We start from the raw sequence: 16,517 nt of genomic DNA on the forward strand, positions 1-16,517 counted from the left end.
TGTTGCTGCCCAATATTTTGTAGTTCACACATTTGGAAAATTCTCTTAAGTAATTGCATTTCAGAGAGAGGTGTCTCCTAAGAGGCTCCTGGAGAAAAACACTGCAAACTAGACAATTTTCCCAGATGGCACAATCACAGAAAATTCCTTTAGGCAGCTTTGAGGACAGTGACAACAAAGATCCACTCTAGATAAACATATAGCTGATACCACTATGGCTTGGAAAAATGTATAAACTGAATTCGGATTTTTATATTGATATACTCTTAAGGCTTTGAAAGCAAAGGTATCATTTTAGCCCTCTGAAGTACTGGGACTTACAAAAATCCCACAAAGAGAAAAATCTATCTTACATAATTTTACATGTTCAAATGTTAAACGGTTACCTCAAATTTCCTCCTTCAGATCAAGAAAGATGCATCACATACTGCAAGGTTAGAAAAGAAAGAAGCAGAAAAATATGCATAATATGAGCCCACATGTGTAAAAAAAAAAAAGAGTATGTATATCCATAGTGTATAGAAAATACATGGAAGGATATACATAAAACTAAATAGTTGATTACCTTCTCCACTGTGTCTTTTATTTATTTTCATAGTGCATACATTGTTTTACTAAAAAAATCTTTAAGGAAAAAGTATCACATTGTAGGATAGTGAACTTGACAACAGTCAGTCTTATAATCACAAAAAAATGTATTTAAAGTCTTCTTACTCTTTTCTGTATCTGTTCTGAAGAAATTCTCTTATATTTGCCCCTACAGAAATATATCAAATCAGAATATAATGGTGGTCACATCACTATTTCACAAAAGTAACATATGAGACCAAAAAAGAAAAAGCAATGTATCAAATGAAAAACTGCCTAGAGCTGTAAAATAAAAGCCAGTTTGAAGGATGAGAAAATAATAAGAAAAAGAAGAAGAAAAAAACCCCAAACAACTAACTTGCCAACCAAAGAACACTATTAACTGCAAAAGGTGATTTAGAAGCATATACTTAAAACTTGAGATTCAACTCAAAGAAGTACTTACCTATCTAAAGAACCATACATAAATTTTAAGGTTTGGGCAATATTTTGTATCATATTCCTTAGCTGAGGAAGAGGAACTCTGAAAAAAGCAAAAATACACCTGTTCATTTATAACATAATCAAACAATACATGACATAAAAGAAGCTGTTCATCTTTACATTTTATGTGTAATGAATGTGAAAATGGTGTGTGTTAACTGCGAGTATAGCTGTGTAAAATGGTTGCTAGGAAGGCTGTATTACAAATTAAAGACTTTGATGTCTAGATCTGGGGTTCTAGCATGGGTCAAGTAGAGATTTTCACGGGATTCACAAGTAATCATCATATTGACTATTCACGTCTGTATGGAGATCACTTAACCCCCTTTAGGATTCAATTTCCTTTATGTGTAAAAGGGAACCAAAATCACTAAGCCCTTCTCAGGCTCATTTTGAGGATTAAATAAAATTAATGCAAATAAAGTAGTTGGTGCAGTACCTAGGCCCCATAGAAAGAAATGCTACATTCTTGACACTTTCCAGTATTACCCAGATCTCAACGGAATCTCCAACTCTTGTGACAAAAAGGTATCCCTAAGTGCAAGAGAAAGGAAAGAAAGCAGAAGAAAGGAAAGAAAGAAGAAATGGATTTAACACTTTCTCCTTGAAGCTTTGTAAAACTCTACAAAGCAGGTCTTATCATTCCCATTATACCAATGGGTAAACTGAGGTTCAAGAAGTGAAGTAATTTGTGCAAGGACACACAGGCAGTAGAACCTGCTAGGGCGCATCCATCTCCTTAGCTACCAAGTTCCCGTCTCCACTACCTCACGGTGTCTTCTGCTTAGATTCCCGCTGTTCACTGCAGCCATCACAGGAGGATGCTCTCCCTGCTGGAAACACATGTTCCTGGGGTATAAGCCCCACCCTATCTTCCAGGGGGACAGTACTTTTCTCACTTGTAAAAGGCAGTGGTGAAGAGGGAAACGCACAGGCTTTGGCACTGAGACAGATGTGGGGAAAATCCCAGGGCCACCAGTTCAATTATAAACCACACACACAATGTTGGAGATACATGGACACGTGAATGACATGGAGGGGGTACTTGTGCTTAATCTCGCAATACTCTATTTCCCAGTCTGAACAAGTGAGACTCATAATACCTACTGTTCATGGTTATGTAAAACAGATGGAATGAGGGAAAGAATCTGGTACAGAGTGGTTAACACGAGCAGTAAGAGAGCTGGGTAAAGAGGTGGCTAGGGCTGTTTCTGACTTGAAGCTCAGGAAGAGGAGGAGGTGGATCTTCAAATTCACTCTAACTTACCAAACGAAGTTCTCTAGGATAGGAATTACTCCCCTCCCCACCCCCACCCACGTAATAAAGAAATTGGCTAGAGCTTTCCCTATCCAGCACAACCTCAATCTGGAGCTTAGCAGTGACAGTTCTATTTTTGGCTTCAGGGTAAAACCTCTACAGGAAACTGTCTCTATCTGCCTAACTCATTTAGCTGGTGGCATCAGAGGCTGGCATCAGAATGTGATGGAGCAGCCTCTGCTCAGTTCCTTAGCTGGGCCCTCCTCTCTGCTCTCTAACCGCCGTCCTACCACTATCTTACCATTGTATTTTTTGTGCCTTTTCTTTTGCATTTTGAGCTACTACAAAAGTCTAAAGGCAGCTGTTTTACCCTGCCATGACACTCTAAAGTGTCTCATTCTGGACATTCTCGAATTCTTATAAACCCATACTTTCAAAATAACTCAGTTTTTCATATTCCAACCCATTGGTATAGGGCAGTCTCCTGGCAGGGTTTATTACATTGCCCTTTTAGACAGAAAAATGCACATTGGCTGGTTAAAGAGAGCTGTCATCCATATATGTCACAGCACCATTATTCCCCCACATTACAATTTCTGAATGCCACATTCATGATCTGTTCAAAATTAAAGACCCCTTCAAAACGTAAAACATTTTGAAATTTTCCACTACACCCTTTGAAGTTCCTGCTTGTGGTGTTAAAACATGTCCACAAATTGTTTGAAACTCCTCCCCTCAAAATGTGGAGCTTACTACCCTCTCCTTGAGTGTGGGCTGGATTTAGTAACTCAGTTCTAACAAATATATACAAATGTCATCCCTGCTTTTACCTCTAACTATTAGAGTAAGATGTATTTCTAAATAATTGCAAAAAAGTTAAGAAGGACCATGATAATATAAGATGTACCACTAGAGAAGTCATTTTAGAGTTAAGTATTCATTATTTGGTCAAAGGTGTTTCAGAGGTGGTTAGGGCAAAACACCTTTTTGCTAACTTAATTCTACAAAATTGCCAAAGTAAAAAACTGTAAACAGGCAAAATCCAAATCATACGATCAAAAGTTTGAGCAGAACTCTGTACTGGCCACATCTCAGACCAAAGTGTATTGATGGCTCCCACCTTTACTAACTGGTCTAGCTGGGCCTTTCTGGCACCTTTCTGCACTGTCCACACCAAAAGGACAGGGAGCTACTGTACTAGTGCAACAGATCTTTAAATTGCAAAACTGCTTGGTTTTGCCTTTTGACAGAAATGTCATAATTTTAATACATGAGATTTTGTTAGCAGTATTTTAGAAATGAGCTTAAAGTAAACAAAAATCCCAACTTACTCCTCAGCAGGCAGGCCAATTAACAACAACTTGTCAGATTCTTTCCAATAAGCCACATGAATTTGTTTCCCATTTAAAAGAAGGGATGAGCTAAGAAAAAATGGAATCAAAATGAAATTAGAATATCTTTAAATGTCATAAAATTATAAACAGTCATTCATAAAAGAGTACATATGGTATGAGTTAAGAACTGCATGTTAATAAGCAAATTTCTTGGCATACACCTAACTGCCACAAAGAAAAGGCAAGAAATTGTACAACAAAAACCTGAAATACATATTTTAAAAAACCCCACAAAACTCTGGTTCAAACAAAAGTAGACCCATTACAGCAAAAAAGTGGTGAAAATCTTTTGCTAACATTAACTGAATATATATAACATTTTTTCAAAAGAAAGCTTCCATCCCAGTGTGTTAATTTAACAAATCTTTTCTGATTGTCTACCTATAAACATGTTTACTAAAAGAGATTACAAAGAAACAAAGATGTGGTTCCAGCCTACAAGATGATCATTTAGTATGGGACACAGATACATAAAGAAGTAACTGAAATATGTCAGATTTAAACGTATTCTCAAGGAAACACTTTAAGTGATAGGTATATTCATGGTGGTGATGGTCTGAGTGTATTCCAATGTCAAAAATGATCAAATTATACACTTATATGTGTGCAGTTTCCTGTACTTCAATTATATTTCGATGAAGCTGGAAAACAAATTGAATGCATTCTAAAGAGATATACAATAGTCAACTATGGAAACATAGAGAATGATTCTTTCTTACAGTGTGGGGAGGTGGTGGGAAGAAGATAAAATAAAAACATTCTTTGTTGAAATTAAAATACATCCGTCAGTCTTTATTTGTTGAGTTCTTAGGATATAGTGTTAACTTTTATACTGCAGTAGATAAATGTGTGGGATTTTAAATATGAATTGCTAAACAGATTTTTTTCGAAAGGGTTATTACTTTTGCCTTTATAAAGTTTAAAAATGCATAGACAAATATTAGACTCATTTGTAGTCATAATTAATTTCACTGTAGTTTTAAAACATGCAACAAAGGACACACACTGCTAAGGAATCCCTGACATAATATTTATTTTTGCATTGATTCTTTCACAAAAAAGTCTTCCTACACACATTTACTGTTTTCCACATGTTTAACCCATATCTTATCTAATAAAATCTAAATATCAAGTAAAATATCTGTACTTTTGAGAAAAATAAAATAAAATCCACATGGAGAAACTTAAAACAAATTTTACTATTAATAAGATTAAAAATGAGGCCTGCACCTTGAAAACTTTATGCTAAGTGAAAGAAGCTAGTTACAAATAGTGACATAGTATGATTTCATTCTTCTGAAATGTCCAGAAGAGGGAAATCTACAGAGAGAAAGTAGACGAGTGGTTGCTTAGGCCTTGGGGTGGGGTAGGTGGATTGATAGCTAAAAGGTGCAGGGTTTCCCTCTGAGAGGATAAAAATTCTGTAAAATTGACTCTGGTGATGGTTGCACATATCTGTGAATATACAAAAACCACTGAATCATATACTTTAAATAGGTGAATTGTATGATACATAAACTATATCTCAATAAAGCTATTTAAAAAAATAAAAGGAGGCCTATGACATGTTTCTATGAATGCATTTATACACTAAATGGACCCTCAGTTTCTAGTATCCTGAAATAAAACAATCTTTTCTATATATACTGTATTAATAAAGTCCCAGTGTTAAACATCACTTTCATTTAGAAAAACAAAGAAATTCTTTTTCCTGTTGTCTTGCAGATCCTATTTTTTAAAATCCTAGAGGAGTCATTTTAACCAGAAGATGGGAAAAGAAAAGTTAAGCCTAGAAAATCCAACTTGATATTTTATCAGTATTAAGGGGTTCTAAAAAAGGTAAACTTTTTTTGGTAAAGTCTAAAACTGTTGCACTATTAAGGAAGAAAAATGGTTTATCATCTACAGATTTATTTTATGAAAAAAAGCAAAAACAAAACACAAGAGTTTGAGCCCTCTCCTTTCGTAAGTTAACTATGGACATTTCAAAGACAGGGCCTGATAAGTCAATGTGGAATGGGATACAAGGCTCTATAATTGACTCTATGATGTACTTAAGCTTTCAAAAAGTTATTTGATATCAGTTTACTTATCCATCACTGAGTGAACTTGCACAGATGATACTGACTAAAGTGTATGAGTATTGTGTGTTTTCCTATCATTGTTTTAAGAACAGAATATTCTGAAGTATATGAAAAATTCAGTGTTCAGTCATTTTTAGCAACCACAAAGGTATTGTCTAGCAAGTTAATAATCAAGATAAAAACGTGTAAAAGCCCAGACTCATTAAATGCTATGCTTCAGTGATATCACCTGCATGAAGAAATTCTAAAGTACAGGTCATTAGTCCAACTTTGCTGTTTAAAGTGTACTAAAACACTCAGCTTTGCAGATGTACTGAGAACCTACACTTTAAACAGAAGACTAGAAAGAAATAACTTACATGAGAAACAAAATATCTGCAGATATCATATCTGCCACATAGATATTTACATTACAGCTACAAATACATTTGTATAATAGATACCTGCCTTGGTATTTTCTTTGTCAGAACCAATGTAAAGAACTTGAAAGGCAGAGAATTAAAGCTAAATAAAAATCAATTATTACCTAGTAACTTGTGTCCCAGTTACATTTTCCAACATGTCACAGAGTGTGAGAAATATTCCTCTCACACTTTTAAGTTTCTGAGATGCATCAGATACTGGATAATGATAAAGGATTTCCTGCTGTTAAACGAAAAGAAACAGAAATGTCAATCCCTACCAAATTTTCCAATCACTATTGTTTTCATGGCAAGTTCAGACCTTCAATTAAGAAAAGAACAAGAAAATGCATCCTTTCGGTTTCCCTTGGAGTTTTATTCAAACATGAGATAAGTATGCCTGGAATTTTAACACATTACCTACTATTTAAAATACCACAAAACAAGTTAGAGACTGTCAGATTGGCCAGGCTATATATACAGAGTAGGACACTGATTAGTTGAAATAATTACAACTAATTTCAAACAATGTTTCAAACTTTAATCTCTTTTACAATAAATTCAAATGCTAGTATTTTATTATATTTCATTATACAGATATTCTTATCTCCTATGGTTACATATCTACACAGACACCACATGTAACTTTTAGGAGTCTTTAAATTTAATTACTTTCATTACTAACTTCTAAAAAATCTTCATCTTTGATGAAACCATTAAATCTTATTTAAGCACAAGGCAAGACTGCAGTTAAACTCACAAAGCGAGAGTACAAAATTAAACTACTGCAGATAGGAAGAAAGAATTATTATGATACTATAAAATCTTCAGTTTAAAGTTGAAAGTGTTTGCCCAACACAAAATAATCTGAATCCAAACTTTGAAAGAGAAGACATTTTAAATTACGGAAATTATTAAACCTATAAGGTAATTCACAAAATGCTTAATAGTTTTCTATTTTCAAGAAGAGCATGTTCCCAGGAAATAAATAGGTTTTACAAAATAAAATAAATTTCAAAATCAGGAAGTACACTGCTAGAACTTTTACACAAAGGGATGAATCATTCTGCACATCACTTTTTTGCTGTTACTTAAAGCCACATGCTATTTTTCTCACAAGGCAAATTAAAAGCAGGCAAAATAAAAATTCTAGATAGAAATCACAGAGAATTCAAAGTAACTTCCAGTTACACTGTTTAATGACAATATGCATTAATATTAATATAGTCATTATTGAAAGCCCAAACTCTTAAAATAGTGTATCTTTTCCCTGGTTCTCTCTCTAAAGAGTGTTCTACACTTTGCTTTGGTCTCTCTTTACAAGAAATAATTATGTGACTTGGAGTCCATGTCTTGGCAACTTTTACGTTAGGGCAAAAAGAAAAAATGATATTTATTATTATCTGGATACATCTGTTTTTTATTCTTATTAAGCACATTGAATATATGAAAATTGCTATGCAATATGCTGGCCAAATTCTCTGCCTCCAACAACTCAAACCTTCTGGCAATACTTCTAGTGTAAAAACAGTTACAAAACATTTTATCGTTAAAAATTAAGTCAAAGATCAGTTAAGATCTGTTATGTCTACTTAATAAATTTAAACCTTAACTGGCAGATAAACTTACTGTATTTAGCCAAATACCAAACACCACTTTAAACAAACACCACTTACTCTTTGATTCATTTTTTGAAATTTCCAAATCTTGTAACTTGAAGGAAACAAGCAGTTATTAAATATGTAAGTCACATGGAAACAAAATGACCCTATGACATTTAATTGTAGAACAAGTAATACCAGTACAGAGGTCATTTGAGAGAGTCTATTCCAAGCTCTGCAGTGACCAGCCTGGAAAGCCTCACTATTCAAGCCCTGGCAAGCTGCACAGTTCCTAACCCATTTAATTAGCTGTATTTTTAAGCCCTTGTTGGCAGCCTGCATTTGCAGCAGTTTCCACTCTGTACAATAAGAATAAAAAGGCTCTCCTAACTACAATGTTGATACAGGGCTGTCAACAGACAGAAACCTGTTCATCTGAGAAACATCTACACAGTTTCCCATGGAAAGAAAGGTAAGGGTGACAAAAGGCCTCAGTGCTATCCTACTCCAAGACGTCCTAGACAGACTCAGGGTGCTATCCCAGAAATGTGCTGTGTGTCTTATATAATAAATGGTTAAATTTCTCATTTGTTTTAAAGACATAAAGGACTAGTAATACGTGCAAGAAATTACAATTATCAACTCTAGGTCCCCACGTCTTTTTTCAGAACACAGAAAATTACAAAAATATATATAAGTAAATCCTTTCTTTTCCATGTCAGTTACTGACTAAATTTTGATCTATGAAGAAGCAATCCAAGGAAATACATCCTTTGGATTAAATGGCTTTGGCATTGAGAACATAGGCTGCAAGGATTTCAAAAGCAAAGAAATGTATGTTAAGTAAAACTTTTCAGATCTCACTTCTGCTCAAAGCATCATGATAAACTAGATGCTTTGAGAGAACTTTGTGCTGTAAAACTACAAGATTCATGGCCAAAATATACTTGTTGAATTGCAGGATATAGAAGTAGAGAGGTTTCCAGGGACATCATTTCCGTATCCTTCCAACTCCCTTCCGTAGCACTGCAAGGCAAGCTGGCCCTCAGCAGGGAGTGGTTAGTGGGCAGAAGGACAGGCAAGTGGTCTTGAGGGCTGATACCTACAATAGCTTCAGTCATGACACTGAGCACTGGGCTAGTGGTTAGGTAGGTGAGCTAAGCCTAGGACCCCTAAGTAAGGCTGTGTTAAACCCAGACCCTCAAGTAAGGCTGAAGTGCCCTAGCTCCGTGACAAGCAGAAGTGGCAAATTCTCTTTGGAAGAAGGCATTCCCCACTTAGAACCACGGGACTCACAAAGATAAAATCAAGCAGTAAGTTCACTCGATACCCAAGGATGTAAGAAGGCAAGCACCACAAGCCAGAGTCTCCACCAGGCCTTAGAGATACTGGAATGGGAAGATGTAGAATAGAGAAGAGCTATGTATGAAGTGCTTAGAGAAATAAAGTATAGAATCACTAAGACAAGCGAGCAACAAGAGACGATCAGGACTAGCACAGCAGATTTGCATGTAGATTAGTTAAAAACTTTTCAGGAACTTCTAAAAATAAAAATATGACTGTTTAAACCAAAAAACACCATGGAGAGGTTAAAAGACAGTTTGGACAGAGCAGAAGCAAGAACCTGAACAAAGAAAATAGAAGATTCCTTAAAAAGGAATGACTGACAGTAGACTCAGTAACAGCAATTATGGAAGTCAGAAGACAAAGAAATACTATCTGCAAACAGATTAGAGAAAACAACTTTCTACCTAGTTGGCATAAGCAATGCCATGTGTTGACTTCATTTTCTTTCTAGCCACACAGGAAGACGACATTTCTCACCTCCTTGCATTGGGAGAGACCATATAGCTAGTTCCAGGCACTGGAACATGAACAGAGTGATGTTCCTACTTTTAAGCCAAGTCTCTGAAATGTCCCTTGTGATAGTGCATGCTTTCTCTCTTCCCTCACCGGACAACTAGATGCAAAAGATCCCAGAGAGGACTCTGAAACCCTTGAGAATAATGGAACCACGGGATCAAGGACTCACATCACTGAGCCAATTGACCAGGAACACAGACATTGAAATGGGAAATAACCTTTTGTTATGTTAAGCCACTGAGACAGGATTGTTTGTCATAGCGACTGGCCTAGTCTCACAATGTAACATTATAAAGCTACATTTCAAAAAGGGTGAAAAAGACATCATCAGATAAGTAACAACAAAAGTAATTTTTTATCTTATTTTTACTAAAAAACGACTTACATATATGTTTTAAGAAGAAGAAAAATGATCGAATGAGGACAGTCTGAGATGTAAGAATAGTGAAAAAATTGTAAGCATACATGTAAATTTAAAGACGATTCAACTGTATGCAATGATATAAAATATACACTTTATGATATATACTTTGTATATTTTATAACATATAAAGTATTATAATAATAAGTAGTACTATTAGTAATAATTATGCCCAATTTACAGAATTTTAAAAAATGACAGCACTAAAATATTGATGACAAATGGCATGTAGGTGAAGAGGAGAGAAATGGAGTTAAGGTATACTAAGGGTCTTGAATTATTTTCAAAGGGGGTTAAGACAGTGTTTTACTTTAGAATCTGTTAAGACAAATATCATGATAAAATTTTAAGAGTAATCCCTAAAAAGATAGAAGCATCTACAGCAAGAATAATAATAATACATGGGTTAAAACTATCATGGAAAAAGCAGTTCAAAAAGAAATTTTTAAAGTAGAGGAAACAAATTCAGTTATTTCAGTCATCTCTATAAATGGACTCACTGAGCTTGTCAATTTGAAGATTGTTGTGTGTAAGAGACATACAAAAACAATAAAGACACAGAATGACTGAGGAAAGTGCTTATCATTCACTTGGAAAACTACGAAAAGTCCTTACTTCTTTCCTTTGCACGGTCAAGAAGACACTCACCTCTTCCTTTGATGCTTCTGAGTCAAGCTGTAGTGTGAGATACATGATGATGTGAGGAGAGTTTAAGATATTCTGCTGGATACCTTCAACGTCTTCTCCCCAGAGAAGTCTTACCAAATCACTAGTGTTTGACTGTGCCTTTTTCTGTCTTGGTTGAGTTGTGTCCTTTTTCACAGCATATGCATTTTCAAATGTCAGTTTCACCTTTAAAAAATTAAAAGGTTGATTTTTCAATGATGGAAAGTCAGCTGCAGTTTTCACAAAGAAGGATCTGTATGTGCACATGTGCACCCAGGTATGCATAGTATGCATAAAAGTCATCCTAGAGCATTGGGCTCCTTGATGGCAGGGACTGTGTACTCTGTTTATATTTGTATATCCAGCTCCTAGGACAATGTCTGGCACATATGATTACAAATGCTTATAGAGTAGGAATGTATAATTCTCTGTAATAAGTTCATTAATTTAAGCTTAATCACTGTATTCTAAGTATTGACAGGAAATACAAGAAATGCCATGGGGAAAAAATTAGTATGATCTGATAGTGTAATAAATAGCAACATTATATTATAAATGCCAACAGCACTAACTCATCTGGCGAAGGTAGAAGGAAGAGACTCAAGATTAAAATCAATCTCATACAACCAGAATTAGCTCTCCTTTCAAGTGAGGTGATACTCAAATATTCTTCTCTTAGACATTCTTTGTGATCATTTAGAATAAAGGCTAAGAAGAGTAAAAAAAAAACTGTCCACATGCTGGATCTTGGATCATTGTCCTATGAAGATTATCAGTTTTATCAAGATGGTTTTAATTTCATGGCCTGATGTCAAACAAGATTGTTAAGAGCCCAGAATGTGGCCATTTTCCAGTTGTTGAAAGGTAGCTTCTACTTCTCAATTACCTTTCTTGCAAATGGAGATATGTGTCTAGATGCCAGCTGGCCAAAGATAGCTTGCTCATTTCAAAGAAGCACTAGTGTATGGGGCGGGGGAGGGAAATAGGTGGAATGCATGGTTAGCATGCACAAGGTCCAGGGTTCAATCCCCAGTACCTCTGTTAAAAAAAAAAAAAAATTCAAAGGCGCACCAGTGTGTATCTTGACTAAAAGAAGTTTTCACTAAATACAGTTTTGTGTAGCAAGGACATCATCATAAGCTATACAGACACAAAATATTTCTAATGTTTAAGACCTTATCAGAATACAGATGAGTAAAATGGGACATTCTAATTGTAACAATACATAAAATTTTAAATTTAGACTTTAAAGTGCAATGATTTTTAAAATTAGATTAAATTTTAAATCAAAAAATAAATTCATGCTTGATCAAGAATAAAGAATAAATGTATATTAAATCATCACACTGTATAACTTAAACATGTACAGTTTTTACCAATCATACCTCAATAAAACTGAGCAAAAAAAGAAATCTTTTCAATATTTAAAAGCAGATAAAATTGTTTATATGCAGTAAGTTGCATTTTGAGAAAACATTTAAAAATTATTATCAAGACAGTGATGAACAATCCCTATTTTAATAATTTATTGAGAGGTACCATTTTTAAGGCCAACTTTAAATATATGATAAGCACCAAACATATCACTGTCACTCTTTTTAAGAATGAGTTTTACATATTTATATATTTTTAGCAAAAATGTTAAGTATATTATTTTTAAAAATTCATTCATAATCCCATCAGCTCACCCAGCTATTGTTAGTGTTGTACTATAAAATAAATCTATCCTGACTGAATAAAACCTTTCAAAAGGAAAAATATCTAGATATTCTTTTTTTTTTTTGATTGGCAGGGAGTGACTATTTATGGCTGTATTCAATTTCGCTTATCTGTAGCTGTCTGGCATTTCAGAGGCAGTAAGTTATCTTTGTCTACCTAAAGTAAATTAAGTTACATAAATATATTTTCTAAAACAAGTTTCAGATTTTATTTTATTAAAAAGTAGAAGAGACATGGGGTCTACATTCATTAATATGTATATATTTAGAGTTAAGATGAACCAGGTCACAACTAGAGAGTAAAGGGAGTTCCTCATGAAATTTTTCTAAGTCCAATGATCATGTTTTTTTCACAAAACATTTAATATTCCAAATGGAAAATCTCAACCTTTACTAAATTTCTAATGTTTTCTGCACACCTTATGCTGAAAAATGGGCCCTCAGTATTAGAATACAATACTTAAAAAGGCTGAGTAGAAAATTAGTATATTCAGAGGGAAAAAATTAAGAAAGCTGAACAAAAATATATAAAACAACTTAGAGACCCTATATGGGAACAATCAAGAGTTATCTGAGGAAAATTAATATAAGGATAAGGTGAGGAAGAGCTGAAGAGACACTGTCTCAGAAATGATCTTAGAGAGATGTGAAAAACAAAATTTCGTGTGAGATTTTGACCCAAATAGGCAACATGTAAGCATTATATGGCCTGAAAGACTACGTTCTAAGGGTGGCATCTGTTCTAGTGGGTAATGCTCAACCTATGTATACACAGATAAAAACAGAAACATAAGCATAAATATATTAAATTCTTGAAAAAAGATCTGATGCAATAAATGGCTTGGTGGTCAGGGGGTTCTTTTATCCGAGAATGAGGACTTGGAAGGGTCCAAATAAAATATATGGGAGTCTTTGGTGGTTTCCTTGGAAATGTGAGAAATCTTTAGAATCTGGGAAAATCCTGAGTGCAGACTTTGTACCAGTAGAGAAGGGAGCTTTGAAGACTGTTCCCCTGGCACCGGGCTCTGGGGAGGAGCTAGGTATGTGAATGGAGGGGAGGGTGAGAAATCTTATGGTAGGAAGCACGAGATGAGTGACATCCTAGGGAAGCAGGTGTCACAGAGGCAGGCTGGGTCGGCTATGCGTCCATGAGAGCCATGCACCCTAGATGTGGAACAAGGAGAAAGACGGGTCCTTGCAGAAAGAAACATGCCTCCGAACAGGGAGTGCATCTCTTTTCAGCTGAGATTTTTGTGGTTGGGGAGGTCAAAAGATAGGGTAGGACTCACCAAAAATGGCAAAAGGAAATGAGCTGGTAGACTGAAAAATTTACCAATTTTACCTTAGGTGGCAACAGAAACCTAAATTTTAAGATTGGTTTGCTCTGCCTAGTGAAGAAGGACACACTGGAAAACGAACTTTAATGTTACATTTGGCAAACAAACAGCATTTCTTGTCTGCGGTGCAACACAACCTTTTCCCCTCACCAGGACAAGAACTCAAACAAATACACCACAGAACCATCCATTAACATTCCTTAAGGAACTATCTTAGCCACCATTCTTCTGATTTAATGCAAAGATAATTACTCTTTAGCAAGACATTTTGAAAGGCTTACATGTTAAGCAGTTATAAATGTCAGGAAATCTGGTTGCTTTGATAAAATGATAAAAGGGTGAGATAGATAACTAAATTAAGAGTTGAGTGCTATTTTTTTAAAGGGGTTGGTATATGTAAATATTAAGGATGTTAATGGGTTCTATATGAAAAATCTTTAATTAAGAAACATCTAAGATAGTTTATATGAAGCTTCTTGTAAAAAGGGTTTTTCCGTTTGAGTTTACATGAAGCTTCTCATAAAAAGGGTCTTCTGTTGTTCCTCCATGGACATTAACCTGTGACAAGTTTCATCACCTCCTGTCTCCCTCAAAATGTTTTCTTGTTTGTGCGGTTTGCCCATCCTTTCTTTCCTCCTTCCCTCCCAGTTAAAGAGATGACGTGGCTTCCCTCAGGTCCAAGGAAATGCTCTGTATAAATTACCACTTCCAAAATCTTGTTGCTCCCTCTACTTCTATCTCCAACCCATCCCATGCAACAAGCAATGTCTCTCCAGCCCCTGCCAAACCAACCAACCCTCTCTCTCCTCATTAGCTACCATGTCTTCCTCTTCACACATGGGACCTAGGGAGACTGTCAAGGTTTGAAGCAGCTCCAGAGCCAGACCAGACTCTCACCTCTGCCTCATGGTCTGCACCATCTCTCTCACAATATCTCTGCTGCTCTCTGCAAGCCTGATCCTTTCTCTTTTGCCTGGCAGATGCTTTGAATATTCCTTAGCCAAAATTCTGAAGGAATTGAGTCTACTCTGCTCAGCAAATTCTCTCTCCTTGATCCTCCTCTCCTGGGCAATCTCACAGGACCGCTGAAGACAGAACCTGGAAAGCATCTTGGACTCCGCTCTCTCCTGTAGGAAGTGCTATCCTCTTCGCTTCCCACATACTTTAAATCAAATCTACTCCTTCTCCTCCATCTCCACAGCCAAGGCCTTTGCTGAGGTCTTCACCCCCTCTCTTCTGGACTAAAACCAACTACCTGGTTTCCCAACCTCCAGTCACGTCTAAATATATTACTAAAATGAAAATCTGATCACCTCGGTTCTCCACTTTAAAATACTGAAAGAGCTAGTTATTTCTGGGCTCTGAAAATTAAAAAAAAAAAGTTACAAATACTTTAAAAAAAATTTACCAGTCGACTTCCTAATTTTTCCACAGTATATATGAGTATCATTTTTGTGGAACAAGGAAATAATAAACATTAAAACATTCTACACAAGTATCATCTCCTTTAAGATGCCTTTTCTTCTTCTTTTAGGCCTAAGAAGTACTTAGAAGGTATGGGTCTAAGGTTAACATTCTGCAGATTGATCTCCCAGAAAAGGAGTTGGTTTCCTCCAAAGCTCGAGGAAAACTGGCTGTGGCACAGTGCTCAATGCAATCAGTCCTGGTCACCTGCAATGTTTGGACCCGACCCCCTGATCAGGCTCAGGGAGGGGATGGTGCTCTACCTGTATGATTACATGCTTTTTGAATAAATGAGTGCACAGAGCTGTGGCAGCAGACCAAGGTCACAAAAGTCAAAAATTAGAAGAGTACCTGTACCTTCATTCTTGTCATTTGAATTTCTAAAAACTTTCTTTTTAAACCCACAACTTTTTATTAAAAAATTTTAAACCTAAAGAAAATCACAAGAAGAAGACTGATAACCTGTATATTCCTCCCCCAGCTGTATTCTTCACCAATTCCTCACCCATAGTTACTGTTTTGTCACATTTGCTTCCCCACCTCTTCTCCCCTCTCCTACCATTCTCACCATCTCTGTGTATTTAAAAGATTGTTTTGCCTGACATTATGCTGTACACCAGAGATTGATACATTGCAACCAACTGTATTTGAATGAAAAAAAAAATTTTTGGCCCACACCACTTGATCATGATTTGCAGCTATTTGAAAACTTCATCACTACATATTTTAGCACATGTCTCCTAAGGATACACAAGCAAATATAATTGTGACACTTAGGAATTTTGATACTAAACACAATACTAATCTGTAATAAAGTCCATATTCAAATTTCCCCAACTGTCTCAATACAGCTGCTCCCCACTGCAGTGCAGGATCAGTTCAGGATTAGTCACTGCATTTGCTTGTACGTCAGTTCAGCCTGGCTTAGTCTAAAATAGTTTCCTAACCCTTTTTTCTTTCATGATATTAACATTTTTGAAGAATCTAAGACAACTGTTTTGCAGAACGTTAAAACCTGGCTTTAAAGGAAATGATTTGGGTTCCTTGTGCCTCACCTAGTACATAGGCTATGCCTTGGGATTTCACTCTGGTGTTCTCAACCTATTTATAACAGAACTTATTTAAAATTCAAACACAGAACTGTAATGTTGGAATGGGGCTCTGAGATTTATTCTCTCAAATCCCCTCTGAGAAAACTGAAACCCAGGAGAGTTTGGAAACTTGCTCAGTGAGAGGTTT

The 16,517-nt window shown here is 35.7% G+C and overlaps 1 protein-coding gene across 5 annotated transcripts in view; it reads right to left on the reverse strand.

The window, feature by feature from the left end:
• The window catches only part of INTU (inturned planar cell polarity protein), a 171,360-nt gene that overhangs the window by 22,439 nt on the left and 132,404 nt on the right, over positions 1-16,517 (reverse strand). For 3 of the 5 annotated variants that reach the window (XM_072937772.1, XM_072937765.1, XM_072937779.1), the window contains 4 exons: positions 10,742-10,945; positions 6,334-6,452; positions 3,661-3,750; positions 1,034-1,132 (listed from right to left, as the gene is read on the reverse strand). In XM_072937772.1, coding sequence (XP_072793873.1) covers positions 1,034-1,132; positions 3,661-3,750; positions 6,334-6,452; positions 10,742-10,945 — 512 coding nt within the window. The remainder of the gene's footprint in view (positions 1-1,033; positions 1,133-3,660; positions 3,751-6,333; positions 6,453-10,741; positions 10,946-16,517) is intronic. The other 2 variants (XM_006212220.4, XM_072937775.1) reach the window with 2 other exon arrangements.

Source organism: Vicugna pacos, chromosome 2 (genome assembly GCF_048564905.1).
Source record: "Vicugna pacos chromosome 2, VicPac4, whole genome shotgun sequence".
In the NCBI taxonomy this organism is placed as follows: domain Eukaryota; kingdom Metazoa; phylum Chordata; class Mammalia; order Artiodactyla; family Camelidae; genus Vicugna; species Vicugna pacos.